Below are 22,839 nucleotides of genomic sequence, written 5' to 3'. Positions count from 1 at the left end.
TCAGCTGCATACACACACAAACACACACTGATCCTCACCCATAAGATGAGACTTGCTCTTCCTCTCCCCATTTTCACCTTCACATTTAGTCATTTAGTGAAAGTGGCAACTATGGACAAGTAGGTATAAGTCCCTGGCTAATAAGACGACTACCACTCACAAAATCATTACCAGTGAGTATCACCAGGTGAACAACAGGCACGGGTATACATTTTTCTAGTAGCATGCATTTTGCTTCATTTCTTTTTTCTAATTTACCACTTAACAGATTTTTCCACTTTTAGAAACTTTGGTTTTGCCATATTTAACTGTGCCTATGACTACAATTAACAACACTAAAAGAAAATACTTAAACTTGCAGGAAACTTGCATTCAGAAGTTCGGAACTCCTAGAATGAACATGGGCTCCTTGCAAAAACAGATGAGACATATTATTTCTCCCCAAGAAATACACATCTCATGTTAGCTGTAGCAAGACACCTTGTGCAGTAAATATTCTTGTACCCGTCTTTGTAGTTCATGAAGATTCATACAGTCTGACTGCTAATCTCTTCCTCTAGTACAGAAAGATGCAAACTGCCCGGGTAAGATCAGCAGATGGTATGCAGGATGTCCCGCTCTCCACATCCAGTTTTGATTCCTGGCTTTCAGGACCAGTAATAAGCCCATTACACAGATGTAAAGATTTATCATGAGGTGCGCATTTATTGCACTCACCTGTGCTTTCTCTCTCTTGGCTCGAAGCAGTGTATCCTGGTAATGCTGCGCTACCTTTGGGGCTACACCCTCCAGTTTTGCTGCAGGAATCTGTAAGGCTTGAAGAGTCTTTTTGGTGTCCCCTTCATCCAGAGCTTCATTGATAAGACCAATTGCCAAAATCCCTAAGAAGGAAGGCATAAGGGAGAAATACAAAGTTCCATTTTTGATCAAAAATAAACATAAGCATTGTTTCAGAAGAAAAGTGCAGCTAGTCCTTCCTAAACCAGGCTGAGAACTGCAATATTTTTAACAGAAAACTTCCTTTACCAGTAAGGAAAGCAAGACTATTTCTCCACCTTAAAGTAGTCATAATGCCTGGCCACTGCAATAAAAAATAAGAAATTTTAAAAAAAAAATCCCTCAGGAAGACCACATGCAAGGACAGAACTGAGTCTTCCTACATCCAGCTCTCTAGAAGAGAATTATCAAAGCCCGAATGGCCAAAGTGCATAGGTTGCAGTTTTCCAAGGTTCTGTCTTCTCTAGAAAGAAATCTTCACATGAAGCTAAAGATTCGCATGGAATACCATTTAAAAAACACAGTAACTTCATATTTCAGAAAACTCTTGTATTTAACATATGTAGTACCAGCTGTGTTATCAGAGATGTGGATGCTATTCATGTACACTAAAAGTTACCATTCAGCTATATAAAAATAAACAGAAATAAATATCTTATAGTTAGCTAAATATGAACAGAGTCTACATCATACATGCCCTACCCACAGCAACCATCTCCTGCGAATCACAATGTAGCCCAGGTTGAGATGGACCCTAGAGGTCATCTGATTCAACTCCCTCCTAAAGAAGGATCAGTTCAAATCAGGGTTTGATCAGTGCAGAACAAAGAGATCTTTTAGACAAAAGAAAGCAAGGAACACAGTGTGGGGATTTCCAACTTTGGTTAATGTATCCAAAGATTGTGACTACTTCTTCTATGCAGGAAGACAACCACAAAACAAAAGTGTATATGAAAACCAGAACATCTTAGGGAAGAGGGGGTATTTGGATGGAACAGAGATTAGGGAAAAACATATGCTAAGGACACTGCAAGAACCAGGATCACTAAAAGGATGGCATGATTTCCATCAAAAAGCAGATATGATCACTATTTCACTTAGGAAAGGGCACACGATGTAAGCGGTAATTCTCTCTGATTAGTTTGCTGATCTGGACATGACAAGACTACTCCACGGAACAGCAATGTTGTGGCTCCTCAGTAGAAAGCATTTTAAAATTTGAAACTATTTACAAGGACGGTGGAAATGAAAGATATATGGTTGTATGCCTTGAGGGCCTTCTCCAATTAAGTTCAACTTATTCATAGTCAGAAGATAAAAAGCATCCTTCCATGTGGGCATATATGAAGCAGACCAAAGAATTAAGAAATTCCCTGTGAGAACAGCTTATCTCATTACATGGTTTTCTGCACTTTTTCTACAGGTAAGGAGTGCTATAAGAAACAGGGTGTTGGGACTACACAAACTTTCAGAATTGTGCTGTAACCTCTTACATAGAAAACCTACTATGAAAGTAACATCTCAGTGTGTGCACCCACGGGTCTGTGTTTGTGTGGTTTCCAAACAGGAAACCCAGGGTCTATTTGGAGATGCAGGAAACAAGTCAATCAAGATAGCAGGCTCTTAAATTAAAATTTAACCCTCTCTAGAGTATGAAGACTTTTCAAGGTGAAACACAACTCACCGACTATGCAACAAGACGTCTGTTTGTCTCAGTGTACAATCACCTCCGCATTTGTGACAAAGCTCTCCCCTCTTACAATGCAAGACTTTGAGCTACATATTACAAAGATGTCTGGAAAGTAAACGTCATGCTACTTGCATACGCAGGAGGTTTTCAGTACAGGTCATAATCAAAAATTATGGTCCCCTAATGAAACTGAAAAAAGATCAATAGAAAATTAAACCACCCAATACAGAACTTGGTGAGGATCTACCTAAGAATAACCTTCAATTTTCAAGGACTCCTCTATCTCCACTCTGGATTTTAAGTCAACTTATGCTGTCTTAGAGAAAAGAGAATTACTTCGGTTTTCCGTTTTGCTGCAATCTTCATCAGCATGCTCAATCTCAGTCTTTTATCACTGCTAAAATACACTTAATAACTTCAACACTGCTAAAAAAAGAAACTAAAACTCGGAACTAGAAGCAGCATAGAAGTGAGGTTAACACTTATTCACATTTCTCAGTTTGCATCAGGGATGTTTTTTTGTTTTCCTTCATGAGTATTTAAGTTTTGGTACTTGCACTTGCTGCATACACTTCTAACTTGTATGGGATTTTGTGTATTTTCCAATTGGGGATGATTTTTGCACTTTACCAATATTTCATATTGAAAGGCAACAGCCAGACAGGTATATTTTTCTTCTACTGGTCAAAAGGTCAGTTATCAGTCATTTCAGCTTTTATACCACAGAATCCCAGAATCACAGAATGTTAGGGGTTGGAAGGGACCTCAAAAGATCATCTAGTCCAATCCCCCTGCCAGGGCAGGAACACCCAGGTGAGGTTACACAGGAAGGCGTCCAGGCGGGTTTTGAATGTCTCCAGAGAAGGAGAATCCACAACCCCCCTGGGCAGCCTGTTCCAGTGTTCCGTCACCCTCGCTGAGAAGAAGTTTCTTCTCAAATTTAAGTGGAACCTCTTGTGTTCCAGCTTGAACCCATTACCCCTTGTCTTACTGTTGGTTGTCACCGAGAAGAGCCTGGCTCCATCCTCGTGACACCCACCCTTTATATATTTATAAACATTAATGAGGTCACCCCTCAGTCTCCTCTTCTCCAAGCTAAAGAGACCCAGCTCCCTCAGCCTTTCCTCATAAGGGAGATGCTCCACTCCCTTCATCATCTTTGTGGCCCTGCGCTGGACTCTCTCCAGCAGTTCCCTGTCCTTCTGGAACTGAGGGGCCCAGAACTGGACACAATATTCCAGAACTTTAAATACTGGAAAGGTAAAAAGGCCAAAGCACATTCAAAAGAAGGACTAGAAGGGAGAAAAGAAAACCTGAACAGGGCCGAGATTGCAGCCAAAGAGAGAATAAGACTTCAAGAAAAGTGATTTCTTCTGAACACAGCAAATTAGGAAGGAGAATGGAGTACTCCAAGACTGGGCTACAATTAACTCAGAGATTTTGCTAATACTAGTTTTCATTAAATTTGAGGGATTGAAGCAAAATTAGAAAAGAGTCTAGACTAATTCTAGACACCGATGGCAGGCAACGCATTTTGTTATCCAAAAAGGGCTGAAATTTGCACTGGGAGGATACTGATTGCATTGGAGATACTGATTTCAATACCACAAATACTCCTGACTGCCTCATCTCCATCAGCAGTCCTGCTGTTAAGCCTTTCCTATTACAGACCACCAGGTCTTGGTCACAAACAAGATATCTTCCTAGGTATCTAACGTATGATACAAGTCAATCAACTTTTTGTATTGATGTGCACTGAATTTTAGCACTCCTTATGAGTCTAGCACTCCTTATCAGTCTAGCATGAATCGAACAGAAAACTTACTTTCATGTTCTTCATGCACAACCATGTTCACACGATCAACAGATGACTGGATATCATTCCATGTAATAAATTCATTTCCTTCTGCACGTGTTTGAGCTTTCAGCTTCATCAAATCATCGATGTATCTGTCAAAGAACAAAAACCAAACTCAACAAACATCACATCGCAACAGGTAGGCCAAGGAACACACAACACAGCATGAGAATTGTACACAAAGTGGAAGGAGTAACACGAGGGTTTTAACTGGAACAAATATGAAAAGTGGGAAGAACAGAAAGAGGAAAGGCTGCATACAGGATGGTCAGCCCAAATGTGAAATAATCGCCAAAAGCACTAAAGCACTGAATGAGGGTCTAGGGCAAAGAACACAGTGGGTGAGCGACATAGTGTCAGTGACAACCTAATGGTACCACAACACGCTTCAGCCTGAAATCCATGAGAAAGCGTTGAGACAGCACAGAACTTAGACCAGTAAGAAACGGTAATCGCAAAAACAAGATGCAAGAGCCAACAGAGATTAAATCAATACCATAATAAATAACACAGAAAGAACACAAAGAGTTGGGGGGGGCAGGAAATTCAAAAAGTCACAGAATACAAAGAACATCAAGGACAGACATAATTGCTTGAAATATCCACCTCTGAGAGTTCTCATCCTCAATGTTTGTAAGGCCTGTGACAGGACTGCTCAGTTGTTTCCACACTGTATTCACATCCCCTGAATCCAAAGCCCTATTAATCAGGGCCACAGAAGACAGCATCTCTACAGCAACAGATAGTTCTGGATGGGTGAGGTTACCCTGCATACAACAAGGACAACAAATTAACTCCACTTGCTTTTTACAAACTATTGCTGCACATAGAACACAGAATAGAGTAGTTGTCAGAATAGACATGTAACAAAGCAAGGGGCAAACCCTCATGATACAGAAGCAGAAAGACGAGTATCATAAACAAAGCTACACCACCAAGTAAAAGATTAAAGCAGAATCTTACAGAGCCAAGTAGCTCGAGATTTAGGGATCAAACGTCACATCAGAAAAGACTGAACACTACAGCAGTTCTACAAAGACGCAAGACATGTTTGTTACAGGGATTGCATTTAACAAAACAGACAATGTATATCCAGTGATCCATACCAACTTCCAGAAATAAGAGAAAATGTGGTACTTACTTCAGGGCTCTGTTGCTGCAAGGTGGCCAGCTCCCTTTGGTAAAGATCTGCAGCAAATGCATAAACCTCTGGTAACTGGGCCTCTGGATTCATCATTTCTGCCACAGTCTTCTTGGCATCACCCATTCGAATTGCAGAATTGATTTTGGCTACTGCTGCCAGCCCTAGAGTTCAAAGAGGCAGCACAAAGAATGAGGAAGGCAGATAGTTGAGTCCCCAGTAATAATAGCACTTTTATTCTACTCAATAATCAGATACCTAACAAGAAAAAGAACAATTCCTTCAGCTGCAGGGAACAGGTGAAGCTTTCTGATCCCAGTTAGTCTTCTATTACTGCAGACAGCTAAAATGCATAATGTCTTCCTTAAAATAAAGCTCATGTTTAAAACCAGTTCACCTTTTTGTCCATTATCAAAGGATTGTTTCACCATTTCAGTCTTCTGAAAGTAAGAAGCCTCATAATGGCAAATTTTTGCATGGATGAGTAGTAACATTTTTTTCTTCCTGTGGACATCTATCCCGGCTCTGTCCTGCTCAGGGCAGTGACAGGCACTCAACAGTGGGTACACCTTGGCTAACCCCAAAATAGCATAAGGAGGCAAACAAGCTCCATGCTGCGAGTAAGGTACTTCAAAGGTGGCCTCCCCGTTATCGGGCATTCGCTATTTTCCTCTTGCATTCTAAACCCTCTCTCCCCAGACCTCTAGTAGTCGCCTCCCTGCCTATCACGAATTGAACTAATCGCTTCTGCACAGGCAGAACTAATCATTCTTCTCCAGAAAATAGCTCTGTATGTTGTCAGAAGCATCAATCAAAAAACAATCAGCCATTCTATTTGCCATCTGATATTTAGGAACAGTTATAGGTTCAGTAGCTCAAACCAAGTAAGGTTTACGTCAATGGTCAGCAGGTGACCTAGTTCGACACTTCATGGAGCAATCCACATTTCCTTCACAGATCCACAGCACACAAACCCATACAAACATTCTGCAAAAAGAGGTTATTTAAGGTGGACACAAAAGTTCCATGTTTAATATTTCAAATTATATGTCATTATCTCCAGAAGCATTCTGACAGCTGGATAAGAGACACTACAAACAACTGGGCAACCATCTCTCTTTAATGTTCTTAGCAGCCATGAAGTACTTAAAGAACTTCCATAACAGTTTGAGAGAGACCTCGCATATCTCCACACAGACCCAAACGTTATGCTTTCATCCTTTTGACCAACATCCATGGTCACTGTGCTGCAATAATTTCTGCTGATCCTTACTTTGCTGATACTGCTGTGCTGCCCTGTTGGCAGCATCCACTCCCAACTGCAACTCTTCCTTCTGCAGAGGCCCTGTAAGGCCAGCCTGTGAAAAGAAAGAAACCAGGAGGGTGAAACAATGCCAGCTTACTTGCTTCAAAAAGCTCAATAACAAAAAAAAAAAAAACCACCACACAACATGAACCGCAACAGCTTTTCCTTGAAACACTCTAATGCCACATAGTTTCTGCAAACAAAAAATGCTACATATGTGAGGAAGACAGAAATTACTCACCAGATTCTCAGTTCATATGTTGAAAGACCATATTTGTACAACCTGATCCCTTTTACAGTATTAGAAGTGCAACCCCATGAACACAGCAATCAAAGGCAACACCCAGCTTCCAAAATTATAAAACATTTCAGATAAAAAGGACAATTTTGTGGGAAAATGCTCCCTGTACATGAGCTGCATGCTGGAATGAAATTAGTACTTGTGCAGTTTGCCACAAAGTGACACATTAATTCATGTTCCATTTAACCTCTGAGCAACGAAAGAATTAGCATAACATCAAAAATGGACAACATGCAGTTCTAGCTTGCGCATACATGCTTCTAGAACTATATGGTACCACATGAATACAAATAGAGAATGAGGCTGAGTGACTGAGGAGCAGGAGGGTCCAAATAACTGGGGCGTTGAGCTGCTGGAAAGCAGCGCTGTGGAGAAGGACACAGCAGTCCTGATGGCCAGCAAGTTAACCCTGAGCAATCAATGTGCCCATGTGGCCAGGAAGGCCAGTGATATCCTGGGGTGCATGAGGAAGAGTGTGCCCGGCAGGTCGAGGGAGGTTGTTCCTCCCCCTCTGCTCTGCCCTGGGGAGGCACATCTGGAGTTCTGCGCCCAGTTCTGAGCTCCCCAGTTCAAGAAAGACAAGGAGCTACTGGAGGAAGTCCTGCAGAGCGCTACAAAGATTATCAGGGGACCAAATCATCTTTCTTGCTAAAAGATTGAGAGCTGGGTCTGTTCAGTCTGGAGAAGACTGAGAGGGGATCTTGCCAGTCCTGATAAATATCTCAAGGGCGAGTGTCACGAGGATGGGGCCAGACTCTTTTCAGTGGTGCCCAACGCCATGACAGGATAAGGGGCAACAGGTACAAACAGAAACACAGGAAGTTCCATCTGAATACAAGGAGAAACTTCTTTACTTTGAGGGTGACAGAGCCCTGGAGCAGGTTTCCCAGAGAGGTTGTGGAGTCTCCTTCTCTGGAGACATTCGAACCCACCAGGACACGACCCTGTGCAACCTGCTCTAGGTGAACCTGCTCCAGCAGGGGTGTTGGACTAGATGACCTCCAGAGGTCTCTTCCAACCCCAACCATTCCATAATTTTCTAAGAGATTCCCCTCTAACACTGCTCTCCTTGCTTCTGTACGTATGCTAGAGGTAGGTCCCCTTCAGCCCTGTATTATTGGTTTCAGGGTGTCTCTCATCCACATCGCTCTATGCCCTTTGCTTGCCAACCCAGACGACCACTGCCCCACTTGGCGACATGACCACCCTGCCCTGTTAATTCCTATAAAACATTAGACCAGATACCTTCAACAATTGGGGAACAAACATGGCATGGGGTTTGATCACCACCTTCATTCTGTAGCACACTGGGTAGGAAAGGTCAGCCCAGAAGCTTGACATTTGCTGACTTGAAAGAAAACTAAAAGGGCAGTTTTGTGAGCAAAGCGGTGTGAACAATTTCCTGAGGTTCACTTCAGGTTTGTCAGCACTGAGAAAACACTCCCATTTGTCCTCATGCCTTGAACTGCTGTCAGTAAATATGTTAAACAACGCAATACCCAGCTACGCAGTGGCCGACAACAGGGAATGACATCGATCGCCTGGGGCCTGACAGCGAGTGTTTGTTTCCCACCTGCCAGCTCTGGCGATTTAAGACTTAGACTATCAATGAGGTCTGCTCTAGTACCTTACGATTTAAGAGTGGTAAGAATTAAAAGCCTTACAATAATGCATAGCTACCCCCTCCAAAAATAAACAGAAATTCAAACTTGACATTTATTCAGGACCTCAATTTAAACTGCCAGGCCTTACTACAGATTCAGCTTTTTGATTGTTTGTCATATACTATTTCTACTTCAAACTGTTGTTCAAAGGCCATAAAAACAAATGTTTCTTCAGCCTCTTACTGTAATTATGTGGTCTGAACTTTTCTAGGTCTTTCCACACTACCTGCAGCACGAAAGCATCTCATCTCCTCCTCCTCGACAGGCCTTCCAGCAGGTGCTATTGGGTCATGTCATTGCATTTTCTACCTATGACACAAGCACCCGTGCATCCTCCAGTGCCCAAGATCTGTTTTGTTGTAACTGTGTAACTGACTTGTCTGCATTTTTCCTGGATCCAAACACATGTAATATCTTACTGCTGCAGCTTCAAAAAAATTAGAGATGCAATAGCAACAACCATCTTTGCATCAGCATATTTTTCCCCTATTAACATACACAGAATCCACTGAAGACTTGGCTTGAAATGAGAAACTAAGGTTAACCCCAGTTTTAGAATCATAGAATAATTTAGGTTGGAAAAGACCATTAAGATCATAGAGTCCAACCGTAAACCTAACACTGCCAAGTCCACCACTAAACCATGTCCCTAAGTGCCACATCTACAAATGGTGTATGGCAGGATTCTCCACAGTGAAAGCAGTATATGCTTATCTGACAGGTATTTATAAAACACAAATATCCACATTATTTGGGCACTGACAATAGTGAAATGGGAGGGAAGATTCACCTATATTATAATGGTTCTATACACATACAAGTTAGTATTTTAAGGTTCAGCAAAAGTATTTTGATTATATATACATACATACATACATACAAACATCATACTGGCCTTTCATATGCAGATGTGAAAACTAAATGACAAATATGCTTACTGTATGCTTCTCTCAGTGTTAACTTTTTCAAACCACCTTTAAACTGTATTGTAAGTATATAGCAAGTGATTATTATACGGTGTTATGTTGAAAGGGGGGTGGCAGGGGGAAAACCTCATCAGCCAGGGTAATCTAGATTTTTCCATACCTCCTGTTTCTGTTGTCTGTCACTCAAAAACTGCTTGAAATACCAGTCACAATTTTCTCGTAGCAATCCTCGGAGTCCCAGGGCTGGTGTTGCTAAAGCTTCATACAGTGCTAACACATCTCCTTGTTCCAAAGCCAGGTCTATCTTTGATATGGCTGCATGTGCTAGCAACAACAAAGTAGAGGTTTGAGAGAAACATTCAATGAGGAAGGCCCATGGCTCATATATGTGACATACTGCTCAGAAAAAAATACTCTTAGACCTGGTGGATACCAGGTTAGGTATGTAATCCGAATGGAAGACTTTCAAAGTCAATTGCAAGTTAGTACTTGAAAAAGAGGCTGAAGGTTGGAAATAGCATGCATTACTCAAGATGAAGAACTGGGGGGGAGGGGCAGGGAGGGGACAGCGACATGGACAATCCACTTCCTAAGGGCAGGGCAACAGGAGCTTACAACTATGTAGTAATAATGAGTAAAAGAAAAATAACACAAACAAAACACCAACAAAAAAAACCCCCCAAACCAGGGGAGCTGCCTCTCACTTTGGTTAGCATTGCAGAAAGGGAGGAGGAGCACAGGTATCGTTTTTAAGTGCCCTTTCAATCAAGAGTATTATTTAGCATGATACCTACTGTTCACTTTATTGATGTTTCCCTGAATCTCAGCTTGAGTCAAAAGTTCTTCATACACATCTCTCTCTCTCTCTGAATTTTCTGAGGCAATCTGAAGATGAAACAAAAACAAATCAGTGTTTCTACAGTTTCCTTTGCCCTCATAGATCTTCTCACTGAAAAGGTCAGAGAGGTTAACTATCTATATAGAGCTATCATAGATAGGCTACCTCTACACATGCAAAAGGAAGCCCTAAAAGTAAACACATAAAATAAGTATACTCACGCTCTGATACAGACAGCCTAGAAACACCTTATTTCAATGTAATGGCTCTATATGAACACACAGTACAGCTCCCAAACACAAAAAGCAGTACACATTGCTAGGCATTTGATATACAACGTTCTAATCCAAAACCGACCCCTTCCAAGAGCATCAGTCAGTTTTGCTCATCATTTCATTGTTAAGAAAATATAACTATGTCGTATGAAAATAGAGGGATAGCATTCCCAACATATACAGGCTGACATGAATTCTCTATGCAGCCCATATTTCAGACAGCTAAACAGAAGAACACAGCGAACTGCTGCCCATCTTTACAACAGGGAAACAGGTTACTTGGGAACACATGAGAACAGCCCAGGAGTGAAGCTGCCTAACAGCATACGTATGGGACTGGAACACACATTCTGTGAATTCCCCACACTTCACATTGCGGGACAAAACTGCAGTGCATGCAAATAGGTGTTTTGAAAGAAGAATTGATCTACCCTATTTTTAGCATTCTCCATCTTGTCTTGCTTTGCTCTGTAGAGTGTGTCTTGGTAAGTGGATTCCAGTTGATCATCAAGATTTATTAGCATGGCGTTAGGGTTCTTCATTGCCATAAGAGTGTCAGCTGGAACCTGATGGTCGATTGCTTCATTAATGGCAATGACAGCAGCATGTACTGAAAAATATGTCACAGCCTGCCAGTTAGTGCCAAACACAATAGCCCAATTAAAAACTGAGAACTTAACTGGAAGGAGCAGAAGAATTATCTGGAAGTTAACTGGAAAGCAAAAGAATTATCAAAGTACCTCTCAATCCATCACAGCTTTGTGTTCTTGACAAGAAATGGCAGCCTACTTCCTAGTACGATACCCTAGCTAGTCAAATCATCGTGTTCCAGAAACAAAACAAAAAGGGAAAGAAGAAAACCCTCTTTGCAGTCTTCCAAAAGGCGTATCAAAAGCATTGTACTATCTTACAAGAGGTGACATTAAAATCAACACTTAAAAAAAAAGGGAAATCTAATTTGCCGATTTGAATTATCGCATAAAACAAAACTCCATTTTTCCTTACATGCTGCTTCATCCACAGAAAGTTCATTCGCAAGAATTCCTCCAATCTTACTGAAGGCAGGCATCTGAATGCCATACTTCTCCAGTTCAAGCCTCATGTTACTGATTTCCTCCTCTGAAACATACATAAAAACACTGTTACGCAGGATTAAACACATTAGGAATCATCACTGCTACACCAATAGCGGCTATGAAAAAAATTAGGATAACTACAATGAATTACAATTACTGTTTAAATAATATATTGAACATAACTCAGTAAGTGAAACAAAATAAATGAAAACTGACAGACATTTTCATAAATATCTACATTTCTCCCAGAAACTCATATGGGAAAATTCTGTAGCCTCTCTCACTAGAAACAACACACAACTCTCATGGGGAGCTGGGAACAGGCTCCATCATTCTGAGGAGCCTCAACTGCAGCTGCCAACAGATCAGGAAATGCACCGGCAGTATTTTAGCGTTCCTGTTTCCCCACAGGGAGCCCATGGTGAGAAAAGTGAATGGAGGATATTGAGACAGGCTGCTGCCAAATACCATACAACTCAAAAAGACAGTTGTTAGTTTAGCATTTTATAGGTACACTCAATAACTCTTTTGAAGAAAAATAAAGTTTATATACCTTTAAAATCAGATGTGTGCCCTCAGGCAAGACCCTCAGTAACACAAAACATAGAATTTGACACTTTTGCAAAAATCAAGGAACTGGAACCTTGAGGAGGCAAGTGGACATGAGACCTTGTGCTGAAATCTGTAGCATATCAGCTGGCAAACCTTTCTTCAGCTGACAGCACCTCAACTTCAAACTGTCAAGGGAAGTCAGAACCACGTACCGAGTTCCAAAGGTCTGAGCATCTTACAACAGTGGCAAAAAAGTTAAGGGGCTATTATCTGCAAAAGTAATGATTAGCAAACTAATGGCTGCTTAACAGCCTGGCTCAGAAGTACCCAAATCAAACCATTTTCTTAAATAACTAGAATTCCTCACAGCCATTAACTTTTAATTTAATTTGCATTTAGGATATCAACAGTAACAACCCTTTAATTGATCTATACAATGTCCAGGAGGGTAGGAGATAAGGCAGCACATGTATCAGCACTATTTTCCTTTTTTTTACCTGTGAAGTCCACTTTCCCATATAAATCCTGAATCTGGGGAGCAAGACCCAGCTTGAACAGGTACAGGCTAGAAAAGAAAACAAGTAAATAATCAGAACCAGTAATTTTTCCTTGTGGTTCTGACAAGCACATAGATCATCTAGGAGACAGGGATTTAAGAAGCCACTCTGGTAAGCTAATGTGACAGCTCATAATCACCAAGAGGGTGAGCAGACTCCTCTCTGTCCTCAGCTACACATCACTGTCCATCGCTCTCAAGTCTTCACAGAATTACTGGATGGTTGAGGCTGGGAGGGTGCTCTCGAGTTTGTTTTATTCACGATCCCTCCTCAAACAAGGTCACGTAGGACCAGGTTGCTCAGGATCACGTCCAGATGGCTTTTTAATATCTCCAAGGGTAGAGACTCCACAACCTCTCTGGGCAACTCGTGCCACTCCCTGGTCAACCTCAGAGTAAACGAGGCATTTCCTGATGTTCAGAGGGACTCTCCTGGGGTTTGGTTGGCGCCAGTTGCCTCGTGTCCTGCCACGGGGCACCGCTGCAAAGAGCCCGGCTCCATCTCCGTGGCAGCCTCCCCGGAGAGCTGCACACCCGCTGGGACCCGGGCCGTCCCTTCCCCAGGCCCGCAGCCCCGGCCCCGCGGCCCTTCCTCACGGGAGATGCTCCAGCGCAGCAGTCACCGCGGTGACCTCCCTCCAGCCCTCCCGCACGTCTGTGTCTCTTATGCTGGGAGCCCAGAACTGGCCCCAGCACTACGGGTGTGACCTCCTCAGGATCCACCGAGCTGGTCTGGGTTAGTGGAACGGTGCTAACGCCTCCACTTGCAGCTGCCGAGAAACGAACTGCTGCAGAGGAGGGGTTAGTCCATCATCCATACACCCAAGGACAAACGCGACTGGGGAAAGACAAGCAATTCCTCTCCTTTTTGCCTGTCGTGCGAGCTCGGTACAAATCATGTACCCTATATTAAAATACCCCATTATACAGGAATATTAAAAATAAACTATCAGTGAAGTAAATACCCATTCCTCTGGCAAACTCAGTTTTAATGCGAGTAGAAAATAGAGGGGTAAGCAATTCCACCTTTTCACATGACCTTAACATGTCAAATCTAAATCTCCAATCTTAAAAAAATTCTGCTTAGATTTATAAACAATACAAAACACAAACGCCAGACAGGAGCATTTCTGACATACAGACTGCCAACAAAACTGCATTCTAGATCTTTATTTCTTAACTGGGATACACTTCGGCACTAAGCCTGAAAAAATAACAAGTTTCTACAAAGATATCCTTTTCCATATTTATATATCAGAATTACTCTTCTTGATAAGTAAAATTATTTAAACGATAAAATCTCCAGGATGTTGCAGAGACATCAGCTATGGAAAATTTCAGACAGAAAGGCTAACAACTGAAAAAAAATAAGTAGTATGGAAAAAGTATTATTAGATGAAAGATTGTAACTTCTACAGCCTTAACTACTGGGACTGTTTGTATCTATTAATTTTGCTCCCTGAATTAATTATCTTTTTTTAATATATGATCTAGAAAGAGTACAGCAACAGCAAACTTAATTTTCTTGGTAAGCTTGGCAACTGTCCACAATTCAGAAATTCAGAGTACTGAGGGGGGCAGCATGGGAGAACGGCCAGGATATATCAAAGAACACGTCACAAGAATAGATGCCAGTGAACTCTGGACACTACAGGAGCGATCACAAGGCTGCCAGCAAGGGAGGAACTTTGCCACAACCTACCAAAGAGGAGCTTTGGTCTCGATAGCAGCAGTGAACCCAGCACAGGCCTAGTCCTCACTGCTCTACAAACTCCAAATGGCTTATTCTAATGAGATGACTTATTTTAGATCTAAAGGTGGGATCGAGCTCACTTCTATGAATATTAATTTCATCTACAGCTATTTTAAATATCAGATAACATTCAGATAAATGCAACCAGTCTCTATGGATTTCACATTGGCAATACCTCAGAGAGCAGAACAAGCATTCTTGAGAACTGAAACTGAGCAAGCAACAAATGAAGACTCAAATGTATATAATCTAGCACTCAATCACCTAGTAAATTCTACAAAATTAATAATTTTAAAATAAAAACATCAACATGTTCCAAAAGCCACACTTGCATTCAAACCAGCTGGCAAAAAACCCCAACAAAAACACACACAAGCAAACCAAACAAAACCAAAATAAAAAAATGCATGCAATGTGCCATCCTGTCAAATGTTAGAGCAAAGCATTAACAAGTGAATCCTCCCAGTTTTCTCGAGAACTATGATTATCCATCTCTATGTGAGATTTTATTATAAAACATAAGAAACATTTCAACAGTTCCTGCTTCATCACTTACTGTGGTCAAGACACACATACTGCACTACAATGCTGTGACCACACAGGCTTTCCCCCAGTGATCCGACTGATCCCTAGATAAACTATTATTTTCCTTTCTCACAAAAACCTTTCAGGGCTTCAGGTGTTCCTTTAAGCCCCCAAATGTTCAGCTCTGTTCAGACAGCAGAGAGGGAGGGTGAGAACTGGGATGGGAAGGCAGTAATCACAACATACCTGACTGGTTCTTTTTCTTTAAGCATCTGATTTGGCCACTGCCCAAAGCAAAATACTGGCTTCATGCATCTTTGCTCTGACCTGGTAAGATTGTTCTCCTAGAAAATTCATCCTCATTCAGCCCCCTCACTTTTCAGCTTTGCAGAAAGATTTCAGAAGCAGTTAGATTTCTGCCTAGCATGCCTTACCTGAGTGCATGTATACAATAGATACAGCGTGGCATGTTCTTGCGATCATAGATATCTGTAGTTTCTGGGTAGAATATCTAAAGGTAAAAAAAAGTTAGCAGTCTGAATTTTACTCACACTATATAGCCACATCGCATAACTGTGAAAAGCTTGACTCTTCTGCAGTACACTAGTGAAACAGCCCACAAAACAAAACTCTTCGAGCTTCTCTGCCCTGGCCCAACATTTCTCCTGCTTGAAGTGCCAATCTTTTGTTTCTACCAGCCAGACCAGGGATCCCCTTCTCCTGTCCACATTCTACACTTATGGATGAATACACCCGTTCTTTTGTGCGCTCACCAAGACACTGGGTCATGAGCTATTAGCAAGGACTTTGGCAAAAGCCAGGGGGTGAAGGGACATTACGTACTAGTTATCGGAAGGTTCCTTGCGATTTCCTATGAGCACAAATAGCATTGCTCTTTCTGTAAGGGCAAGAGCAACTCAAGGACCCTCACAACTCCACAACGCCAGTTCCCTGGCTCTTCTGCATGGGAAAATATTTAAAGCACCAATATCTCTGTCAATGTACTGGACTCCAGCCCAGTTTCTTTAACATCTCCTCACCCATTTATTTTCCCTCAAAACCCAGTTACATCTGAAAATCTTGCCTCATACCTGGCAATTCTCTCTGTCTAGCTCCCTTCTCATTTATTTTCATCTAGTAGCATTAACAGCATATTTCAGTATTTCCTAATCCCAAATTTGTTCCAGTAAGATTGTCATAAATCCCAGCAATACTCACTAGGAAATCTCAACAAGTTATTTGAAAAACTTTGCCAAAAATAAAGCATTCAACTTGCAAGCATGTATGCTAACAAAATCATCAAATTACAGAATTGTTTTGGTTGGAAAAGACCTTTAAGATCATCAAGGCAAACTGTTAACCTAGCACCGTCAAGTCCGCCTCCAACCCATGTCCCTGAGAACCTCATGTCCGTCTGTCCAACCCCTCCAGGGATGGTGACTCCAGCACTGCCCTGGGCAGCCTGTTCCAATGCCCCACAGCCCTTTGGGGAAGAAATTGTTCCCCAGATCCAACCTCAACCTCCCCTGGTGCAACTTGAGGCCGTTTCCTCTGGTCCTGGCACTTGTTCCTGGGGAGCAGAGCCCGACCCCCCCTGGCTCCAAGCTCCTTTCAGGCAGGTCAGAGATCAGAAGGTCTCCCCTCAGCTCTTGTTCTCCAGCTGAACCCCCAGCTCCCTCAGCCGCTCCCATCACCCTTGTGCTCCAGCCCCTCACCAGCTCCGTTCCCTTCTCTCAACTCGCTCCAGCACCTCAAGGCCTTTCTTGGCGTGAGGGGCCCAGAACCGACCCCAGGATTCGCGGTTTGGCCTCCCCAGTGCCCAGCACAGGACGGTCACTGCGCTGGGCCTGCTGGCCACACCGGTGCTGGTACCAGCCAGGACGCTGCTGCTGAGCAGGGCTTAACAGAGCTGAGGCCTTTCCTGCTCCTCACACCACCCTGCCACTGAGTAGACTGGGGTGCACAAAGAGCCAGGAGACACACCAGAACAGCTGACTCCAACTGACTAAAGGGATATTCTAGACCTTATGACATCGTGGTCAGCAATAAAACTAGGAGGAAGGTTTGCATGGGGGCCACTGCCCAAGGACTGTCTGAGCATCGGTCGGTCAGTGGTAAGCAACTGTTCTCATTTGCATCACTTGTCTTTCTTGGGCTTTATTTCTCTCTCTTTGTTATTTGTTATTTGTCTTTGTTATCCTTTTCTTCGTAATTTATTATTATAACTACTATTATTATTATTATTTTATTCCAATTATTAAACTGTTCTTATCTCAACCCACGATTTTTCTCACTTTAACCCTTCCCCCATCCCACTGTGGCGCGGAGTGAGCGAGCGGCTGCGTGGTGCTTAGTTGCTGGCTGGGGTTAAACCACGACAATAGGGATGCAAATCTAGTAAATGAAGAATTAACTAGATGAAGTCTGCTGATTTTTGTACAACAGCAAATGCTTCCATGGAATGTTAAGCTTTCCTGAGATTATTTATTTATCTGCACGTGGAACACAGAAATTACCTTGGGGAGACCAATCTCGGCCATGGCATTCAGCCACTGGATCACATTATCTGTGTGCCTGAAGTGCAGACCAGTTGCCTGAAATAAAAATAGGCAAGAACAAGGTGGCGGGGGGGGACAGTAAGAAACAAAATATGACAGCTGCCAGGAACAGCAGGGAAGTTCATTGACATGGAGAGGGAAAACAATGCTCTTACAGAAAAGAAAACAGAAGTCTTCTCTATACGATTATAGTGCCTGTTTATAAAAGTTCTTTCACATAAGTGCAAGCTCAGATACAAAGCCGAGTCTACCCCCCCCCAATTAACCAATGTTCTAGGGTAACAGTGGAGTTTTTCAGGTAATACCAATATAAACTAACCTTCTAATTATTTGCTCACAGTACCTCCATGTGCACATTTTCCTACTTTAGATGTCTACCTAAAGCAGTATCTATGGCCAATAGCTCTCACCTTGTATCTAGTCTGCTCCCTATCATATATTTTCTTCACCGAAACCACTTTAGGGGAGAAGAAGTTTCCCAGTTTGGCCAGGTAAACTCCGTTTCTCAGTCCTTCTTCCAGCTCTGTCGTGGGAGGCAGCTCCTCATTCAGACAGGCCTCCATCCACCTGGAAGAGCAAGAAGAACAAAGTTGGTTACGCAAGTATATTTCCAAGGTGTGAGCACAATCCCATGCTAAACAAGTTTCACGCTGCTACTACTGTCACTCTCTAGCGTATTTACTTAGCATTGGGGATAGGAAGCAGGTACAGCACGACGACACAATCAGTGTCATTGAAACGCTGGTCAGTAACGCTCCAGACAAAATATTACGGAGAAGTATGGAGTCCAGTAGCCAGAGTTTCACAAGTAATTAAGGTACCATCTCACCACCTTGTTTCTCCTTCAGCCCATGATATAGCTGGTACTGGTCTGGACACAGTGGCCAATCTGTTTTTTCAACCGACTTAAATTTTCCTCTTGAGTACAAGCTTATCTCACAAGCATCTCTTTGCTCTCATTAAGCATTGGCTAGTTATTTCATGACTTTGTACCATTTATTCAAGCTGTTTTAGCTGATCTCAGAGGGGCCCTGAAATGTCATCATCAAGTCTCCCTTCCTGACCTATATATTTTCTCCCACCCTACTATACATTTCAAAAACCGCAGAATACTGGAACAAGCATTCCTCTCCTCATAACAACTGGTTTTCCCTTAACTTTTTTCCTTCCATCTCATTTAATGCTATCACAGATCCTCATGACAACAACAAAGGTTACAACAGCAAATACATTTGAAGAGTCGCTGTTCTCAAACAGAGGTGCACCTCGACATTTCTTCTGCACGGAGCCACCAGGTGCTGGTGCTGCAAGCTCAGCCGTGCGGCTTCTCCCACAGACAACGCGCTCCCGGCTGCTCTTTCTCTGAAGAGGAGCTGCAGGGCCATGGGCCACTCCTCAAGCGTCTCCTTTGCATCATGCCTCAATTGCAGCTGAACCCTAAAGCTCTTAGGGGATGGATGAGACGTGGATCAATAAAGATCACAGAAATTTGCCTTCCAGACAAGAGTGGCCCAGAACAGCGGTAGCCAATATTATAAACCAGAGCTAACTGTGTAGCACAAGCAAGGTCAGTGATTTGGCTCACAAGGATGATGAGTCCACATTGCTGGGACTGATCTTAAAGACAGGATCCTGCTTGAACCCAATGAACAGAATTTTAATATTCTAAACACTCTTTCAGATGCATACATAACTGTGAACTATTTAGCTCCATATTAATCCAGGCAAAATAACAGGAAAACTCTGTACTGGATGCAAATGATAATGGATTAAATTAATAACTGCTGTAAATTAACACAATTTCACAGAAAATAGTCCTGAAAAAACACACCTGTAAAACTATGTGGCTCTGTTCACCAACTAAAACTGCGGACATTTCACATCCATAAGGTATGAGGCTTCATGCCTCACATTATTCTGATTGAAATCAAGCACTGCACATACATACAAAAAACCAGCTCATATACACTAAGAGCTAACAAGCATCTCCAAGCAGTGTTTCCATGGGGCTTCATGAATGGTGCTGTTTCTAATGCATTCTGGCATAGACACATGCTATGCCCCCCATTTCAGTCTTCCATGAAATAAACACAAAAATTGAGGTTGACAAAATTGGAGAATTAGAGGATAATACTAATATCAGCCACTGTAACCTATAATTAGCACACGGGTGGTCACAGCTTGAGTAAGAACAGGACTATTCAAATAACCTAGGCTTTGGACATGGTTAAATATTATTGATCTAGCTTATCTACAGACTGGGGATTGTACCCTAAAAGACAACTGCGACACTGAAAAATGTGTAATGAGTACAGTTGACATAATGAACTCAAAGTTTAAGGCTCTAGGACCTACTGTTGTTGTGGGGTGTATATGAAGGGGAACGGTAAAGTCAGGCACGACTGTCCTTTCATATATAGCTCTGATGACACTGACCTTGCCTCGGTGGTCTGTATTTTTTCAAACCGCAGAGCAGGAACAGGATAGGGAAGAATTTTTTATTAGTTAAGAGAATAGTTCACAGTGAGAAGCCTGAACAACGGAGTACATTCAGTTGTACATTCAGTTTGTTGAAACCAAGTCTGAGAAGCAGCTTCGTGCTCGGGCAGCCCTTCGGTAGCAGACCGAAATCAGACAACAAACTGCAGTTGCTGACATCAGCTCCACCTTGTCTGATCAACAGCACCAAGTCTATGCACGGCCATATGAACTACACACAACTCCATTTCTGAACAACCAATTTTCAGCCCAGCATGCAAGGGTCAACAAAAAGAGCTGAAAATTATTCAACCTGCAATATCTGAGAAGATGTCAGAGTGAATGACTGTTCTTTCTGACCTTAATGAGAAAATAATATATGATTTCTTTACAGTTATTTACAAAAGTATTATAAACATAATCTCACAGACTGCAGAATTTTAACAGTCAAAGAAAACTTTGACTAGTGCAGATACGTAGTCTTAGACAAACTTCTTAATGTAAACTCTAAGGTTTACATTTTTGCCCTGCCACAGGGCCAGTCTGTTACTCTGCCGCAGCCCCTCCATTTTCATCTCTGTCAGCATAAACACAATGCTTGCCAAAACATCCATTTCAGATGAATGTACATCTGCACTACCCAAACTCAGGGGGAATGCCATTCAAGCTTTCATGTCTGAATCTGTGACTTCTCCACCTCTCTCTACTTGAAACGTTGGTATACACCATGATCTCATAGTACATTAAGTGGCCCTCTGTCAAGATAAACAAGCAAGTGTTCTTAAAACAACAAAAAAAGTGTAACACTAGTGCTTTGTTCTTTGCTCTAATTCTGTATTTGCTTAAAGGTAATTCAAACACATCTATTCAGCTCGGCTGTCACTAATCTTCAAATGGCCTTTCTATTAACACAAGTTAAAATCAGCTGTAGTGATTCAGATGCCTACAGCCAAGAGCACCTAAAAACTCACCGTAGGGCAAATGCAGCATAAGTCCTCAAATTTTTAATTCATCCCCCTTGCGCATTTGTTTGAGGTTTTTTTTAAAGACCTAATCCCTGATGCTGTTTTGCAGTCTGTGGATTCTGCTGCAGACAGTTAGGCTGACAGCCTCATTGGTGAAGGAATACTCATGATTCAATAGGGCTTTTCAAACAGCTTGATCTCACCGCTGTTTCACTGGTTATCTGGATTGTTTTCAGTACCTGCATTCCTCTCCAGATAACACAGAAAAATGTGCAGTTATTTCAAAAGAAAAAAAACTCACTAACATTCCATAGCTGCTCATCATAAAGTACCTGCAATCAGCCATTATTACAGTCCCCAAATCTCAGTTCAGCTGATTCTTCCACCTGAATGCAGACAACTACTCAATTTTAAGACCAAATCCCTTTGCCCTGGAAAGCCTTTTCCTCATTTGGCTTCTCTACAGCTCCCAGCAGCAGAGGTGACACCTTTGTAAAGTTAACACAAGCAAGACAAAGGTGCAACGAAGCTTTTCAGCGAGGTTGCCACAGTAACTCATCACAGAAACAGGTCAGCAACCAGCCCCTCCAACAGAGACAGCAGTGGAGACTTCAGGAGAGCGGGAAGAGAAAATGGAAACTACACATTTCTCAGGAACTAATGCTCACAAAAATCAACAGCAAGAAACAGTTTTATGTTCCTGCTGACACCCTCCCACAACAGGGAGTGGTTTTCTGCAGGAAAGAGGCAACACACCAGATTGTTCCAGCTTCTGCTGGCCTCTTATTCTCCAGCCATCTCACTGCCTTCTAGTCCTTCCCAATCCCCAAAACTAGAATAAATTCCTTAATGAACATCTCATGAAACGCTTCACAAAACGTGCAACATGGCAATCATAGTCTCTTCTCTGAATGTCCAGATTACAAAAGCTCTGCGTGCAGAAAGTTTCAATCAGCACATGAGTAGCTGGTTGGAATGGCTGAGACAAACTTTACACAAATATGACTGGGCCCTAGAATCACAGGAGGGTTTGGGTTGGAGGGCCCTCCCCAGCTCCCCCAGTGCCCCCCTGCCATGGGCAGGGACATCTGCACCAGCTCAGGTTGCTCAGAGCCCCGTCCAGCCTGGCCTGGGATGTCTCCAGGGATGGTTCAGCCACCACCTCTCTGGGCACCCTGGGCCAGGCTCTCACCACCCTCAGGGTAACAATTTCCTCCTCATGTCTGGTCTGAATCTCTCCTCTTTCAGTGTAAAACCATCACTCCTTGTCCTGTCGTAACATGCCCTGCTAAAAAGCCTGTCCCCATCTTTCTTATCGGCCCCTTTTAAGTCCAGAAAGGCCACACTAAGGTCTCCCCGGAGCTTCTCTTCTCCAGCTGAACCCCCCAGCTCTCTCGGCCTGTCCTCCCAGCAGAGCTGTTCCAGCCTCGGGTCATTCCTGGGGCTCCTCTGGCCCCTCTCCAGCAGCTCCATGTGTGTCCTGTGCTGGGGACCCAGAGCTGGCCCAGCACGGCACGGGGGTCTCACAGAGCGGGGCAGAGGGGCAGATTTCGCCCCAAACCTGCTGCCCATGGGGCTGGGGATGCAGCCCAGGACATGA

The 22,839-nt window shown here is 42.7% G+C and overlaps 1 protein-coding gene across 1 annotated transcript in view; it reads right to left on the bottom strand.

Moving 5' to 3' along the window:
* Positions 1-22,839, bottom strand: part of IQGAP1 (IQ motif containing GTPase activating protein 1) — a 72,866-nt gene that overhangs the window by 27,730 nt on the left and 22,297 nt on the right. Inside the window, exons 3-15 of the mRNA XM_065642103.1 lie at positions 18,207-18,363; positions 17,755-17,832; positions 15,673-15,749; positions 12,902-12,969; positions 11,782-11,895; positions 11,208-11,386; positions 10,458-10,548; positions 9,824-9,987; positions 6,740-6,824; positions 5,467-5,630; positions 4,932-5,092; positions 4,293-4,417; positions 718-881 (exon numbers count right to left, since the gene is read on the bottom strand). Of these exons, the coding sequence (XP_065498175.1) occupies positions 718-881; positions 4,293-4,417; positions 4,932-5,092; positions 5,467-5,630; positions 6,740-6,824; positions 9,824-9,987; positions 10,458-10,548; positions 11,208-11,386; positions 11,782-11,895; positions 12,902-12,969; positions 15,673-15,749; positions 17,755-17,832; positions 18,207-18,363 (1,627 nt within the window). The remainder of the gene's footprint in view (positions 1-717; positions 882-4,292; positions 4,418-4,931; positions 5,093-5,466; positions 5,631-6,739; positions 6,825-9,823; positions 9,988-10,457; positions 10,549-11,207; positions 11,387-11,781; positions 11,896-12,901; positions 12,970-15,672; positions 15,750-17,754; positions 17,833-18,206; positions 18,364-22,839) is intronic.

The sequence above is a fragment of the Caloenas nicobarica genome, chromosome 10 (assembly GCF_036013445.1).
Source record: "Caloenas nicobarica isolate bCalNic1 chromosome 10, bCalNic1.hap1, whole genome shotgun sequence".
Classification (NCBI taxonomy): Eukaryota; Metazoa; Chordata; class Aves; order Columbiformes; family Columbidae; genus Caloenas; species Caloenas nicobarica.
The sequence above is the reverse complement of the archived record's forward strand: the minus strand, read 5'-3'. Positions and strand labels throughout refer to the sequence as shown.